At 38.1% G+C, this 16,790-nt stretch overlaps 1 protein-coding gene and 1 long non-coding RNA gene across 2 annotated transcripts; both read right to left on the bottom strand.

The window, feature by feature from the left end:
* Window positions 1-3,574: 3,574 nt before the first annotated feature.
* Window positions 3,575-5,442, bottom strand: LOC113463382. Its single transcript, XR_003387527.2, has 2 exons — window positions 4,249-5,442; window positions 3,575-4,146 (listed from the first exon to the last, which is right to left on the bottom strand). It is a non-coding gene; the product is annotated as an uncharacterized LOC113463382 (long non-coding RNA).
* Window positions 5,443-14,820: 9,378 nt separating this feature from the next.
* Window positions 14,821-15,747, bottom strand: LOC103717068 (coiled-coil domain-containing protein 86-like). Its single transcript, XM_008805308.4, has one exon. It carries the CDS (start codon window positions 15,626-15,628, stop codon window positions 15,038-15,040), a length of 591 nt encoding a protein of 196 aa, XP_008803530.2. The 5' UTR covers window positions 15,629-15,747; the 3' UTR covers window positions 14,821-15,037.
* Window positions 15,748-16,790: the final 1,043 nt, after the last annotated feature.

The following is a 16,790-nucleotide window of genomic DNA, read 5'->3' as shown; positions in this document are numbered from 1 at the left end:
TAATTTACAGCTCTATGAATTTGATAATTAATTCATATATTTTTTTTTAAAAAAAAAATCTAGAACCATACCAATTGGTTTAATGGGAAAAATAAATTTTGCCTATTATCAGTATTAGAATTAGCTAGAAATTTAAAGAAGTTGTAACCATGCTCTCTTTAAGGAGGTTCTCCCAATATTACCCAAAAGACAGTGCTCCCAATATTATCCTCCTTCTAGCACCTATGACTTGCGGTACTTTTTGCCCAGAGTGAGCAGGAGCCTCTCCCCGTTTAGCTTTTCAAGCAGTGACTACAAACTAAAGTGATATTATTTCTAGAGATTACACCTACAAACTTAGTCTCTTTTTAACTCTTATTATTGATAGCCATTAGGTCATTATTGAGATTAATGAACAAAGAGAACTTTCTTGCTCGGGCGGCATCCACCAATCAATATCAAACGCTGCACAGTGACCTTAATCATGCTTTGTTTTTATGTAATCCGAAAGGATGCAGATCCCAACATCCATGATCAGCCGAATCGCAAGCAAGGACCACCGAGTAGTGCTTTTGAAGAAAGAAAGAAAGAAAAAAAAAAACAAAGGTCACTAATGCAAGATGATGTCACCCATTTCCAATAATATAATTCATTTGCAATCTACTTGAAAACTCTCTCTCTCTCTCTCTCTTTTTTATTGCAAAACTTGCTTTTGAGTTAATAATTGAGCCGATATCTTCTTTTAGGATACGTTCAAGGGATGCTTCCATCAATCCAAGAAATGTGGGCTGGGCCTCCTAATAATGGCACTTTCTTCCAAGTGGCATTACCTGCTTCCATTAAACAATGAATGGCGAGATAGGGTGGATTTCACTTGAAGCCATGTGAAGTGATTCCATAAGAATACTTTAATGCTTGAATCTGGACATGATATGGAAACTAAACCTAGAATACGGTCTAGAATGTCTGAGGCTTAGATTATGATTCGATCAATTCCAATATGTAGACTTGGAAAAGATAAAAAGTACTGATCGAAATAATTAAGTCCCTGGTCTATCCACTTGAGACAAGAACAAGCGTGTTTGGCTACGATCGAGCCACTTATGGGACACCTACTTGTGGGTTCCAGGAAAATAGTTGATGGATGGATACGCATGGAGATACGCGACACTTAGGACAAATAAGATCTATTGGTAGACCAGATGCCTTTAAGAGGTTGTCTTTAAGTGGAGCTTAGCGAGTTTTTTGGATGACGTGAATAAATTAGCAAGGGCTTTTAGATAAACAAATCTTTTGAACTTTGGAGACGATTGTTGGGGGGAAAAAAATATCCATCTATTAGATTCAATAAGCTACTTCCAAGCGTAAACAAACCTAGCTTTATGAAACGAAGGTCAAAACGAACCTTTGACAAAGATCGTATCTTGTAAAGGACGTTTACTTTAGGCTTGGTTGTTATAAGTGGCATTAAACCTCAAGGCTTCTCTAGCTTTTTCGAATTAGATTAAATTGGGCTTTCTACTTGGCCTAGCAGCCCCCTTCATTATTTCTTTTTGGCGCTAGTCACCTCCTTGTGAGCTTACCGATTTGGCACTTTTTTTTTCTTTTTTTTCTTTTTGGTACAATACTGTTCACACTACTCTAGCATAGGTGCAGCTAGCAGAATCAAGAGTGAGAAAATGACAAAGTGGTGGAGGAGAGACCTCTTGGTGTGTTCAGAGGATCTCTCCGTAATGCTAGGCGGCATAGGAGGCAATCCAGTCAGTGGCCATGTTCGTCTCTCGATATACATGCATAGCTTGGAAGGCGCCACAATTCCCCACCATTCAATGAATATCGCAGGGCAGAGAATTTCCATCCCCCCTCCTCTCCTCATCCCATATTCAGTCGATTACCGTGGCTGAGTCTTCCTTAAAGAGCATACGCTCAGCCCTCACCACCCGTTTCGTATAGGTGATGCCTTTCCATACTGTCTTGAGCTCCGCCCCCTATAGCCGTCAATCCAACGGTGCCTTCTCCCTTTGGCACTTCTTTTGAAATAGATGTAAAGAAACCAACCTCCATCCATTTGCATCTTGTCCCTTTGTAATATTTTTTATCCTTCGGAGGAGGTGAGTCATATGGATTGCAGTGCTACGATCTAGTATAGTGCAATTAGGACTCATATAATTTGCAATTAGGACTCATATAATTTGCCTGACGTCGTCATCCTCATACGTGATGACAGACCTCCACTAGTACACCATAACCATCTTACTGAGAATAAAAGGACATAACAAGAAGGAATGGATAAAACTCCATGCTAAAGTCTAATGAGAGAATAGGAAGAAAGTAGAAGAATATATATATGTATATATACTTTGTTCTCCTACTGAGAAATATGTGCTTTTCATTATCTCTAAGGTGTTGAAGGCTTATAAAATGTTGCTTGGTCATGCTCATCATTTGCCATCAGTCAATACATGAATGGGGAAAATGCTTCAAAATTTACTAGGTTGGCTTGTGGATCACCTCGACTATAAAAATTTACAATCAACACCTTATCTTAGACATTTGATGTAATCTGATATGGCCATACCAGCCACTTAATGGAGTTAACATAATGCTTCAAAAGTCCAAAAATGTCACTTGATATTAATATAATTCTAGAAAAATATCATAAATCAGTGAAAGATATAAAAAGGCACGACCTTATTAGATGGAGGAGGCCATGAATGCCCGCTAGGAATGCTTCGTCTCCAGAAATAGAAAGAGAGATGGGAGAAAGAAAGAGGAAGAACTGCATTACAATGCTTATAGATTATTGGATAGTTAAAGGCCCGTTTGGAGGAGCTGTTGGTAATAGAGCTTTTAGAGGTAAAGCTTTTGAAAGTAGAGTTTTCTAAAGTAAAGCTTTTATAAAAAGTTGTTTACTGTTTGGTAGCTACATTTTTAAAATGATGTGCTACTTTAATATGTGTTTGGTAAATAAACTGAGAAAGTACTTTTGGTATGACAAAATAACCATAAAAAAACATTGCATAGTATTATACAACAGAGCATAATAAAATATAATATGTATTAATACATAAATATATGATATAGTATAATATTACTGTAATGTAATATAATATTATTATAATATAGTAATTTAATATTGTATACTATAGCATAATAATTTAATATAATATTAAATTATTTAACATAACAATCAATGTATTATAATATAATGTAATATAATATTATATTTATAGTATAATACAATAATAGAAATATAAAATATTATAATTATTAGCGTAAATTAATTTTTCATAATATAACAAATTTTCTAGTTAGGTGATAAAATTGGTTAAACGATTATTAAAGAGACATTTTGTGCAATTGTTATATTTTATTATAGATATTTTGGTAAAAAAAAAACAGCTTTCCGACTGAGCCTAAAAGTGTTTTTTCGAAAATCTCCAAAATGAAGTTTCTTCCAAAAAGTTATTTTTAGCTTTGTAAGAAAGCTAAAACAATTTCTCAAAATTTTTACCAAATACCTTTATTTTATATAAAAATATTTTTGAAGGGTCAGAAAGTGCTTTTTATCCCTTCATTTTTTTTCCCAAATAGGGCCTAAGTGTGTTTTTCTTCCTCCACGATGTCTCACATGCTCCTCCCTCTGGTCTGCAAGCAAGCACCTAACAGCCTGCAAATGGCTATCACCAACCGAAACACCCCAAAAGATGAGATAATTTTCTTTCCACCAACTTCCCAAAACAAGGCATCTTATCATTCCACAAAGATAAAATGATCTATCTTCCTTTCATAGAATTCATTTTCCCGGTCATAAAAGTTAAATGAATTCATTTTCCCTTTCAGAAAAGTTAAGAACTTCAATTAAAGATCGCTGCTACTTCCAACGAGCATCCTACGCCCAGATGCATCTCTCCCTAAGTTTCTACATATCAATCAGTGTCAGGAAGCAAAAGACCGTACTCATTTGGATTTTCTTCTTTTTTTGATGCATTGCATCAAACATGGTAGAGGTGGTGACATAAGCTTGCGTACTCATTTTTGGCATTGTCTTGAACTCCATTGCTACAGCTAGTGTCCCAGCCAGCATTGAAAATTTTAAGTTCCAACCCTATCCCGCCATGATTGAATCCTTGAACATTCCACAAGAAGTGTAGTACAAGAATTAATCTGCATGGAAAAGAAGGATGTCAGATTATTGAATCCTACTACAGAGATAGTACTAGTATCCTATAGTGTAACAATCTCATGCGATTGTTTGAGACTGCACACCACCATCTTGATGCTTCTTCCTCCACATTGGTAACCCGCGCCATTAGCAGTGTCGCCCGTGCACCAACGGACTTGGCCATGCCGCAAATGGCTTCAGCGCTGCAGAAGCCGTCAAGACCGATGGAGGCAAGGAGGAATTCACCAGCGAATACGGTGGAGGCGGTGGCGTTGCCGAACAATATGGACGAAGAGTCTGGGGTGGTGGAGGCACAAGCAGGGGTCGAGAGGGTAGGATTCCATATTGGTAGGGACGAGGAGAAGGCGAGCCCGAAGCTCCACTTACCCATCTGCCTCGCGAAGGAGGGAGTCGAGGGCAGTAGGGTCAGGATGGCATTTTGTCAAACAAAAGGCGAGCAAGGCTCCACTTCTTGGTCACGTCGTTCGTACGTTTCAGATTTAAAATAATTTTTATGACAGAGGCGGTAAAGCGACACAATTTCTTGAGATCTAGATGATGAAGTTGGATGGCAGTGTCGCATTAGATCACTCAAGAAATTTGAAGAATCCAATGATAAACGTTTTAAACTTGAGAGCATCAAAAATATATTTCTGAAGATAAACACCAAATTAACATGTCATCGTTCATGAGAAACAATCGAGCAGCATCATTAACAGAATAACACATTCATGACAACCAAGCACTTAAAATCTCATTGGACTGGCATCTGACTAAAGCATAACATTCATAATCTTAACGCATATCGGAGAAAAAAAATATAAATCATCATGAAGTGAAGCCCTAGATCATTCAGTCAAGAAATGAAAAAATTGAGAGGGAGATTGAGGGTACACATATAGGTATCAGACAACCGAGAGAAGCCTACTGGAACCAAACTTTTTTCTTCTGTGAGCTGAAAAGCTTTATAATTCCTCAAGGATTTGGAAGGTTGGAGCTACAGGGAAACTTTTTACCACAAATTCTAGCAAATTTTGATGCCAATATCACATATCGATCTGCTCCTTCCAGACAAAGCAGTAAAGATTGCAAATTTGCTTGTAGCTCAGCTTTTGTGGCTGACCTATAAAGATGCTAAGCCAGCCGAGGGCCATAAAATAGAGAGAACCACATCATGCAATAAGCTTACTTAATAGCAAGATTAAAGCATCAACTTAATTTTTCATTGACCTCGACCATCCTAAGACCACAGAACTTAGAGGGGGAAACAAGAAGAGGAATTCTGCAACCAGTCACCCCCCCCCCCCCCCCCCCCCCCCCCCCACACACACACACACACTAAGATGTGGGCAGATAATTACATCTGTAGCTATCACATATAATGAATGACAGCCACACGTTCGAAAGCCATTCTTTTCTTCTTTCTTTTTTCACAATGTCATGCCTTGAAGCCTGCACCTGGCTAAAGCTGAAGTTTTCAATAATGAAACCTAATGCTTGCTGCTAGAGGATCATATTCAAAGAACTGCATTTATCTATCAATTGATTAATAGAAAATTTTAAAAAAAAAAAGAAAAAAGAAAAAGCTCAAAAGATAAGATTAAGTTCAGCATTTCAAGTAATCAGTGGTAATGTGCTACTACTGGGTTTTAAATCTCTTAGGAAAGGAGTGACAACCATTGGACATAATTTAATAACTGAAACAATACAAGATAATATTTCACAATTTCCAACACTAAAAAGTATGACGTCATTTTCCAAGTTCCCTTAAAAGCTTTCATTGTTTCTCACCAACCTTTTTTTCTTTTGTGAAAAGCCTTCGCTGAAGATAAAAAAATTCTAAGAACAGCTGAGAAACCATCCCCCATCTCACCAGAATAGTCCCCGACACAAGCTGAGAACCTAGAGAAGGATGTACCACACAGCTTTAACAAAAATTGAAATTTTACATAATAGTGCCGCTTCTGTATTCCATGGCACATAATGTTGTCTACCTTCGCTCTTCGACTTGAAACACATGAGGATGTCATCCACAAATTAGACTCACATGCTAGACCACTCATAACATCAACCTGCCATACAAACCCCTTATAGTGATTCTTATCCAACGAACTTGAATTATTCCAAAATCTAGCCAAACTAGACAATCCATAGTTTATATTTTGATGTAATATTATCCATAGTTTATAAACAAAAGCAATTCAACTGGATGCCATCGTCTAATGACAACCTTAATAGTAGTAATGATGATGGTGGTGGTGGTGGTGGTGGGTAACAAAAAAAAAAAAAACTCAAGCTTCCCCAAGAATTTTAGCCCAAAACAAAAACCAGCTTCCTATATCTGAAAACGACCATATCTGAAAACCTAATAAAACAGGTTGACAACCAACCAACACAACAAAATAGAACCAACATGGAAAGAGTTGACAAATCTACTTCTTGTACTTCACTCTACTCTCGAGTGAGAAGCAGTACCAGGTCAATAATTTATACAGAAAATGCAAAGTACAGCTATCTTCTAGTCAAGCAAACCCTGATCACAGGTCGTTTGCTAAATTTCTTGGCATTTCTGTCTTTCCATTTGCTCTAAAGTAAATGTGAGATTTCTCTCAACATGCCACTCCAACCACCTGACTAAATGAAGTTATCAGCTATCTGACATAAAATAATACATTCAAATATACGAAAATTAAGTACTTGAAGATTTGTAATATCCTCGTAAAACTAATACTGACTTTAAGACTACAATTTCACTTGTTAGAAAATAAAAAAAAGCAACATTACATGGAGTACAAAGTCTTTATGGAACTTTTGAAGGATCAAATCAAAGGATGTCTCTTCAAAATATTGCTTATTCATGTGAACAAATTTCTAACATTACCCTGATTAGATAGGCTCTAAATCATTTACGGTTCTAAATCAGTTGTACTAGCTAGAAGACTACTCTAATGAAATGCGGACCAAGAAAGAAGCCTATAGCAACACAAGCACGATATTATTTGTACATCCAAAGTAGCAGAAATGAGCATCCTCAAAATGAAGTTTCAGAACTACATGTTTAGAAAGCTAAGTTTTTTGAAAATTACATCTCTGTATGGACATATAAGAAACTACTTCGGGCAAGAATCTTTGCAAAAGAAAGTTGATGGACAAGGTTCATGAACCAACACAAGACTCTATTTGACCAAATTATAGGCTACCAAAGAGGATCCCAGACATAAACACAGAAAAGACAAAATACTGAGCTTTACAATTGTTAAACATTGAATTGGTTAGATATCACGATTTCAGAGGAAACATGGGAGTTGTACCGCTTAGAAATGAGCGGACAAGAATTGACAAAAATGTGCTCATTCAACATATAAATCTACGGCGATCTTGTAAAGGAGCTTGACTCAAACTCTAAAAGGCCTCGTGAAGGTAAGGGCCTGGACACCATATAAGCCTGTGCACGAACCCATGTCCAGGCGATGTGGGACTAAACCTCTGCCCTTCCCACGCCCTCTCGGCTCACGGGTACTATTTTCCCCTCACGTGCCTTACGGGCTTCACAGGTACTTCTTCCCCTTAACAGGCAAGAGTGAGAGGCCGGGCGCACATGCCGACGCAGGCTTAGGCACCGCTGGCTCTGATACCATGGTTTCCCTTCCCTCCAAAAGGCCTCATGAAGGTAAAGGCTAGGACACTATATAAGCCTGTGCACGAACCCATGTACAAGCGATGTGGGACTAAACCTCCGCCCCTCCCACGCCCTCTCGGCTCACAGGTACTATTTTCCTCGGACGCCCCTCACGGGCTTCACGGGTACTTCCCCTTAATAGGCGGGAGTGAGAGGCCAAGCCCACACGCCGACACAAGCTTAGGCACCACTAGCTCTGATACCATGGTTTCCCTTCCCTCCAAAAGGCCTCGTGAAGGCAAGGGCCAGGGCACCATATAAGCCTATGCACGAACCCATGTCCAAGTGATGTGGGACTAAACCTCTACCCCTCCCACGCCCTCTCGACTCACGAGAGCTATTTTCCCCGCACGCCCCTCATGGGCTTCACAAGTACTTCTTCCCCTTAATAGGTGGGAGCGAGAGGCCGGGCCCACACGCCGACGCAGGCTTAGGCACCGCTAGCTTTGTTACCATATTTTCCTTCCCTCCAAAAGGCCTCGTGAAGGTAAAGGCCAGGACACCATATAAGCCTGTGCACGAACCCATGTCTAGGCGATGTGGAACTAAACCTCTGCCCCAGTTCATTTAGCGCTAAGCCCAAGGGGAGCTTACTGGTAGTTCCCTAGGCCAGTTTGTATGCAACTATACTAGTGTGGGTTCATAGGCCAAGGTGATGCAGATCCATTGGATATCCCTTGTTGAGCCAACCACACTAGTATAGGGAATTGGCATAGCCAGAATGGCTGGCTAAGCCTCTGATGATGTTGTATGCATAGAGGTATGATGTTCAGACTCTAGTCTCTTTATTCTGTGTTTTTTGTTATGATTCTTAGACTAAGGACATGAATTGGTTGATCAAAATCCATCCCATGCTAGTCTTATGTTATTCAAACTGAAGTCATTAGGATGGCTGCCTTGCTACTCTTCTCATGTTCTTCCCGTATTATTTCTAAGTGTGAGTCATTGGGAAGGCCGTGTTTGCCTGTTTGATGCTGAGATGGCAAGTTTAGGGCGTTGTTGGCCGCATCCATGAGGGACTTGATGATTAACTCATAAATGGTTTGGTATAGAACTAGATTGAGGAGTTGACAATAGCCGCTTCTGTGATGGACTTAGTGATTAAGTTTGAATTAATGTAAAATATAACAAGATTGATGGGTAGATAACCATATGCGAATGGAGGTAGTATACTGAGTCTTAGGATCATAGCAAATGGTCATAAAATGAAAAGATTAGAGTCTATAACATCATGAACCTATGCATATACATCATCATCTTAGCATCTATGGAAATATCCGTAGAAAGCCAAGATCCCAGCAATAATAATAATAATAATCTAATTAAAAATGCAAAGTTAATTAAGTATCCAAAATATTGGGATAAATTAAAAAATTGGACAATTCCAAAAGTATCTCCAAGCCAAATATATAAAATAGGATGATATGATTTAACCTCAAAAATGGTAATAAAAACCATAGAACAAACACTCAAAATATTTGGAGCACCTCAAACCCTTAACTTACTAAGGGATAAAGACATTAAACCATACCTAGGAAAGTATAAATTTATACACATAGGTATGATCCAGGTAGCATTTAAACCCTTAACTCTATTAGGGATAAATGCTAGTCTTATGTCAATAGTTAGAGATGGAAGAAGCAATGACTTCAAATCTTCTCTAGCAGCAGTAATAGAAACTAGTATGTTTAATGGACCAGTTTACTTTAATTGTATTCCAAATTTAACTTTGTCATTAACAGACCAAAATATATTGGAAGCCTTAAAACTTAATATAAGTACGCATGGATATGACTTCATGCCAGGATCTGAAATTATAGCAATAAGCTATAAAATTCATTATAAGGTATTAAACACCTTATCACCTAATCCTAGACAAGAACGTCAGGCAAGTCAGACAACATTAGTAGAAACTAATTTTAGAACATCTAATGCTGCAACCAATAGGTTAATAAAATGGAATGAAATTAATTTTCCAGAATCTTGGACATTGCAAGAAGCAATTCCACAAGAACCTATAATAAACAAGAACATAGACCAAATAGTTCAATTGACCGATGGATCTGTTGAAATAATGTTCAACACCTCAAGAAGAAGAATAAAACTACCTAATCAACCAGGTAGTAGCGACATGCAAACTGCTAAACATGATGCAGTGTATACATTGTGTTTAGCAATAGTACAAAATTTCATAGGACACCCAATACCTTTAGGAGAAAGAAAAATAACTCCCCTAAGTAATTTAAAATGTCCTGCATTAATCCATTTTAGATGGTATAAAGATACAATTTTGTCCAGAGTATTCCAATTAAGCAATCCTAGTGATGAAAGATGGAAACCCAAATTTGTAGAAGGATTACCCCATTTATTTGCAGAAAGGATTAAAAGAATCCTAAGAGATAGAAGTGGTGGAGTCACAATTGACTACCAAAATTATAATTATGGACAATTAATAAATATTTGTGCCCAAGAAGGATTAGCCTTATGTAATGATTTAAGGTTAAGAAGACAAATGAAAAAACAGAGACTCAGAAAAATATCAATTAGGTGAGTTTTGTCACCAATTTGGATTTGATATGCAAGATACACCACAAGGTTTAGTTAAGAAGAAAAGAAAATATAAAAAATATGAACATAAAACACCTCGTAGGAAAAAGCATAATGATAAATGGTATGCTAAAAAGAGGCGTTAACAACAAGAGAAATACTCTTAAAAAATACAAAAGAAAACCTTATCGAACAGATGAACCTAAATGTTTTAAACGTGGTAGGTTTGGGCACTATGCTAATAAATGTTCAATGAGAAGAAAGATCAACGAATTACAAGTTGATGACCAACTAAAAAGTTAGTTAGCCAAACTAAAGATAAACTCTTCTTCAGAAGAAGAAGAATATAATAGCTTTACATCAGATGATGAAGAGATAAATATTATCTCATCTAGTTCATCTTCGGAATCAAATTCTGATTCAGATGACTGTTGTTGCAATAAATCAAGTTGCAATAAAGACTATTGGAAATCAATGGTAAAAATGAGAGGATTAAACATCCTAACCAATAGTCAAGAAGAAATCCTTAAGGTATTAGATCAAATTAATGACAATAATACTAAGAAACAATTGTTAGAGTTTTTACAGGAGAAGAACCCAAATAGGGCAGAAACTTCTAAACCAGTACTACCCAGTGAAGGATATCAATTAAGTGAAGTCCTAACTAGATTTCATTATTCTCAAATTAGAGAAAAACCAGTTTCAATGAGTGAATTGAAAAACAAAGTAAATCAATTAGAAATAGAAATTACTTTATTGAAAGAAGAAAGTCAAAAGACCCAACTTAGGTTATTACGCCTAGAAAAACAATATGAACCTGATATGGAACAATCTATAATGAATCAGCTGAAGAAAAAATCTATTCTTCAGGAAACAGATGGCTTACCCGAATATTTAAATATGTTAAAACAGGTAACCACTCAGAAATGGTATATTAAAGTTACCATTATAATAAACAATAATTATATTTTAGAAAATACAATTGCCTTAGTGGATAGTGGTGCAGATTTTAATTGCATCAAAGAAGAAATAATTCCTAAAATATACTTAAAGAAAACTGCACAAAGAATCATAATAGCAGAAGGTAGCCAATTACCTATTAAAGAAAAACTAACAGATACATTTGTCTGTCCTAAAGATGTTTGCATTAAAACATCATTCATCATAATAAAAAATCTGACTCATGACATCATTCTAGGAACACCATTCTTAGATGATATAATGCCTATCAATAAGATAGATAAGACAGAAATTTACTTTGTAAAAGAAGAAAAACAAATAGTATTTTCCTTCATAATAGACCAACAAACAGAGGTCATTAATGAGATAAAAGAAACCCTTATTAAAAAAGAAAAGCAATCAAGCTCTTCTAAAATTGGCATTGACAACTTTAAATTAAAAAGTTTAGAATTTGTCCCAGATTACCAATGCATCAATCATTAAGTTGCATAATCAATCAAAGAATATTGCATCATGGTCACTACAGCAAGAGGCTATGGTAAGTTCTCAGAAAGCCAAAATTGAGGTAAAAAATTTACCTTATACAAATGAAAATGCATCAGTTATTGATAACATTTTACAACAAGTTGTAATTATTATAAATATTATAATCCAGTTTTTGAGGATAATCCTCCTTCTAATACTAGATTTTTGCAGGTATGATTCCTCTCAAAGGAACAAATTATAATCGAGGCAGAAATTCTGCTCGATATAGCAGGGACGCAGTGCCAATGCACTTTCCATGAGTTTAGAGAATGCTCTGTTTCATTTGAGTAGAGAACGTAGCGCCAATGCACTTTCCATTAGATATCCACAAATGGTGGATCTAGCAATCTATCTGAAAGAGGACAAGACAGTTGACCAACAATAGCAAATTAATGCTGTAAAGAAAGAAATGTTTTCTCAGGCAACTTCATCATCTAACCCTATGATGAACGAAGTACCACAGAAAAATATCCTAGACAGTACTTATTTGGAGAAGCAATCTGAACAGGTGATTATGTACCTTGATCATAATGATGTTCAAAATCTAAATGATCCATGGTTCATACGTCAAAAATATTTTGACGAATTGGGTTATCCTTCATGCGAAGAAAAGAACGGAGTAGTTATGGAGGCAATTTTACTCCTAACTAATTATGTTGAAATTAATCATAATTTTCATAATAACCCAATGAGGAGTACATCATCAACTTCAGCAAATGCACTATTCACAAGGTGATTCGACCAAATGAATGAAAACTTGACCCGAATCAGAGCAAGCCATTCCAGATAAATAGGCAGACAGTCCTAGCCATTCCAGATAAACTCGCCATCCTGACTTCAAATGGGCAAACACGGTCTTCCCAAACAAGGTCTTCCCAATGACTCACACTCAGAAATAATACAGAAGAACATGAGAAGAGTGGCAAGACAGCCGTCCTAATGACTTCAGTTTGAATAACATAAGACTAACATGAGATGGATTATGATCAACCAATTCATGTCCTTAGTCTAAGAATCATAACAAAAAACACAGAATAAAGAAACTAGAGTCTGAACATCATACCTCTATGCATACAACATCATTAGAGGCTTAGCCAACCATTCTGGCTATGCCAGTTCCCTATACTAGTATGGCTCAACAAGGGATATCCAATGGATTTACGTCACCTTGGCCTATGAACCCACACTAGTATAGTTGGGTACAAATTGGCCTAAGGTACTACTAGTAGCCTCTCATTGGGCTCAATGCTAAATGAACTGTATAAAGTTGATACTAACGTGGCTCTGATACCAAATGGAGCGGGAGAGGATGATACCAAATGGTGAACAAAAGAGGGCCTAAAGTAATACAAATGAAATTTATGTATAAAGATTTAGTAAATTGGAAATGTCAACTAATGCAGTCTACAATAGAAATTCTATAGTGAATAAGGATCGGCAGTGCCAACAACAGTCAGGTACTTGAGATAGGCTTGTTACAATTTCATGGTTACACCACAAAAGAAAATGATCTTCCATAAAGAAGGATTAGGCAAGTATTTCTCAAGAATTAGATTTAGTCCACAAGTTGAGATAGGAAGAGAAGCATCAAGGTCCCAACCTATAATACAATAGCTAGTTCACTAAGTAGAAGAGGTGATTTTTAAAGATAAGAAGAGATAAAGATCTTGATGATGGCGCCAAATTTTAGAGCATCACTATCCTAAACCAAAACATCCAATCTAGACCATATACATACAAGAAATAATGCATACTAAAAAATCAATGCTAAAACTCCACCTTTGTTCAAAAATTTGATGCATCTCTTTCTCTTTCTTTGAACACTTTCTGCAAAAATAATGTGTGAACTTTAGATAAAAATGAAATATGATGGAATTTAAGCAAAGAGCCAAGACCAAAATACACTTTGAAATAGTGCCACTTAAACATGCTGCCTCTGGCAAGTCAGACCAAACTCTATTGGTGAATGGATGATGCATCCTTCATAAGACAGAGTCAGGTTGATACAAAGATCACCATCTAGCCATCTAGGAAGGATGATCAACGAATGTCAACCGTAAAGAAGAGGATGTACAAAAGCAAGGATTTCAAAGAATCTATAAAGTTTCAAGGCCTCCTCCTAGCTAAAACCTTCACCTTGAGGTTAATAAAGACTAAATGCAATCTAAAAAATTGGTAACTATCTTCACTTGGACCATCGATCTTGTATGCAGAAAGCATGGCCATAAGTTCATTCACTTTAGGGTGTTTAGAGGTCTCCCTTGGAGATAAGACCCCAAACACGAGCAACCAGAGACAAGCAAGCTGAATTCAGAAGTTGGGAGGAAAGCGGGGAAAGAGTTTTCTTGCGAATAATGTTATAAAGCTGGAATCTGACTCTTTCCACCCTGCCCTCAAATCTGTATTGTCAAGAGCTACCAAGCTCTCAGCAAAGCTTTGAAATTTGACAGCACTTTCGAATGCCAGAGGACAAGCATGATGTCAGTAATTATTGGTTCAACAAGGTTGTCTTCTGCTAATTTGAATAGCAAGCTGGCAGACACACCAATACCATAATAATCCCCCATTCTGTAACCATGAGCTCCCACTCTTGGCATCAACCTATCAAACATGTCCCATGCAATTTGCCTTCCCAGCACAAACAAAAAGAGTGTCTGGGTATAGAAATTTCGCAAGATTTGTTACTTCAAACTTTTCTAATATCTAAAACCAAAATGTTACATATATCGTATCAAGTCTTGACCACAACAATACAGATACATAAGTGCAATCTAAGTCGCAATGTCTTATAACACAGGGTGAAAGAATTATAAGAATCGAAAAGAGCCAGATTATAAATTAAGAAAAAGAACTAAGTATCCCACTTGCCATCAGAATAAGGAAAAAACTAAACGGCCAACGATAAACGATCATGCCACATAACATACACCTCCATAGATTTTCAAAAGAAGAGAAAAAGAAGAAGAAGGGCAACATCACAACTTTAGCTCAATATTGTATAGGAACCACGATCTAGCACCAGAAAAAATCTAGTTCTTCCCAAAATTTTTGTCAAAGTATACCTACTCATGCAACCAAACCCAGTCAATTCACCAAGTCCCACCATCAGAGAACCATCAAACATATCAAAATTAACATTAACGTAGAAAAGGAATGATGGAACTGGAAGTCACCAGAAGGCCCTATTTTTTCTTGTTATTGCTGTTATTCTTGTTGAGCAGCTCATCCGGGACGACTTTGAGCAGCTTTCTCTGCTTCGACTTGGTTATTTTCTTCAAGGTCTTGGGGTTGGTGATCTTCTGGAGCATCGTGCCCGTCCTCAGAGTGTTCTCCTGCTTCCTCTTCTCCCTCTCCTCTCTCCTCTTCCTCTTCTCCTCCTTGTTCCGCCGGATCTCCTCCTTGAGCTCCTCCTTTCGCTCCCGGAATGCCCGCTTCAGCTCCTTCTCTTTCGTCCGGATCTCGAGAGAGAGGCCGCGGCGGGAGGCGGCGATGGCGGACGCCCGTCGGGGGCGGGCCTGCTTCCACTTCCTGCCGGAGACCTTGCCGGCGATGACGCCATCGTAGGTGGGCCGGCCGAAGGCCGGCTTCTCCGGGTTCTCAAGGGACGGGAGGGCGGGCCTCTTGGACGGCGGAAGGATGCCATCCCCGCCGGCGGCGGCGGCGTGGGGGTCGACGTCCATGGTTTCGGTGCCATCGGATTCGGATCTCTTGCGCTTGTTCTTCTGGCCGCCGAGGCCTTCGTCGAGGCACCGGAAATCGAGCATGCACGCCATGAGACAACCAAGATGAGGGCTGGGGGGAATACGAGAATCCAAGAGACGCAGGGGAGGCTTTTTATTGTTAGGGTTTCTGATCTGGAGCCCAGCCTGACGGTGGCAGGCGTATGAGAGCACTTGCGTTGGGCTAGTCTTGATATGGGCTTTCTCTTCCTGAGCCCATCCCACTAATGCTCGATTAATCGATGGCCTTTTAAAGGGCGGCCCCTGATGATCAGCGGAAGCGCATCGAAATAAATCAATCGCAGTATTTCTATCTATGTGCAGCACCTTGAGGCGATACAACTCTGCTGAATATAGATATAACACAAATCCACTCACAACTACGCATATCTATAAAATACAATCACAAGTTTTAAGTCCTCAAAGCACTTTTTTTTTATTGTCTCATTAGAAGAAAGGTTGATAAAGACGTCATGCAATAAATGCCAGAGAACATAAGAAATAATTATATTAATAAGAAATTTATATGCAATGTTGGTTTCGTCTTATTATGAGTTGTATTTTGGGGTAGTATGATCATGTCATGCTCTAAATTTAGGACACGACAAATCATACTCCTGATTTGGATTGTATTAACTGTTTTGAAACAAAGTGATGAAAATAAATATAAAACAAGTTAACACCAAATCTGCCATTCTACCTTCAATCAACTAGACGCGCGAAAGGGTGGTTCTATATACACCCCCCCTATTGCTAAGGACACCCCCCAAAAACCAAAAAAAAAATACCCAAACTAACCTTTAGTGTAATTACCATATTGCCCTTGAAATTTTCTCATACACCCCCCTTCCTCCTCCTCCGTTTCGTTTTGAAAAGAAAAAAAAAACACCCCTCAAACCCCCCTTAAACCCCTCGATCCATTTACATCGTTTAGGCGATCTTTGAAGGAGATTTAAGCCCCATTCGAAGCATGGACAAGCAACTAGTGATTTGGGACGAAGAATCGGCCGCAAAGGTACGTGTTCCACCTTGTTTCGAAATTTTTTTTTTTTCACGGTTCGTGCTCCGTTCGGCACTGGATCGCCGAACAAAAGGCTTCTGTTCGGCTGAACAGTGCCGAACAGAAGCCTTCTGTTCGGCAACCCTCAACCGAACAGATCTGTTCGGCTGCACAGTGCCGAACAGAAGGCTTCTGTCCGGCACTGTTCAGCCGAAC

Source organism: Phoenix dactylifera, chromosome 11, assembly GCF_009389715.1.
Source record: "Phoenix dactylifera cultivar Barhee BC4 chromosome 11, palm_55x_up_171113_PBpolish2nd_filt_p, whole genome shotgun sequence".
Lineage (NCBI taxonomy): Eukaryota > Viridiplantae > Streptophyta > Magnoliopsida > Arecales > Arecaceae > Phoenix > Phoenix dactylifera.
This window is presented reverse-complemented; position numbering and strand designations above follow the sequence as displayed.

Coding starts and splice junctions, on each gene's coding strand:
- LOC103717068 (XM_008805308.4), bottom strand. CDS start 15,628: ATGGCGTGCATGCTCGATTTCCGGTGCCTCGACGAAGGCCTCGGCGGC.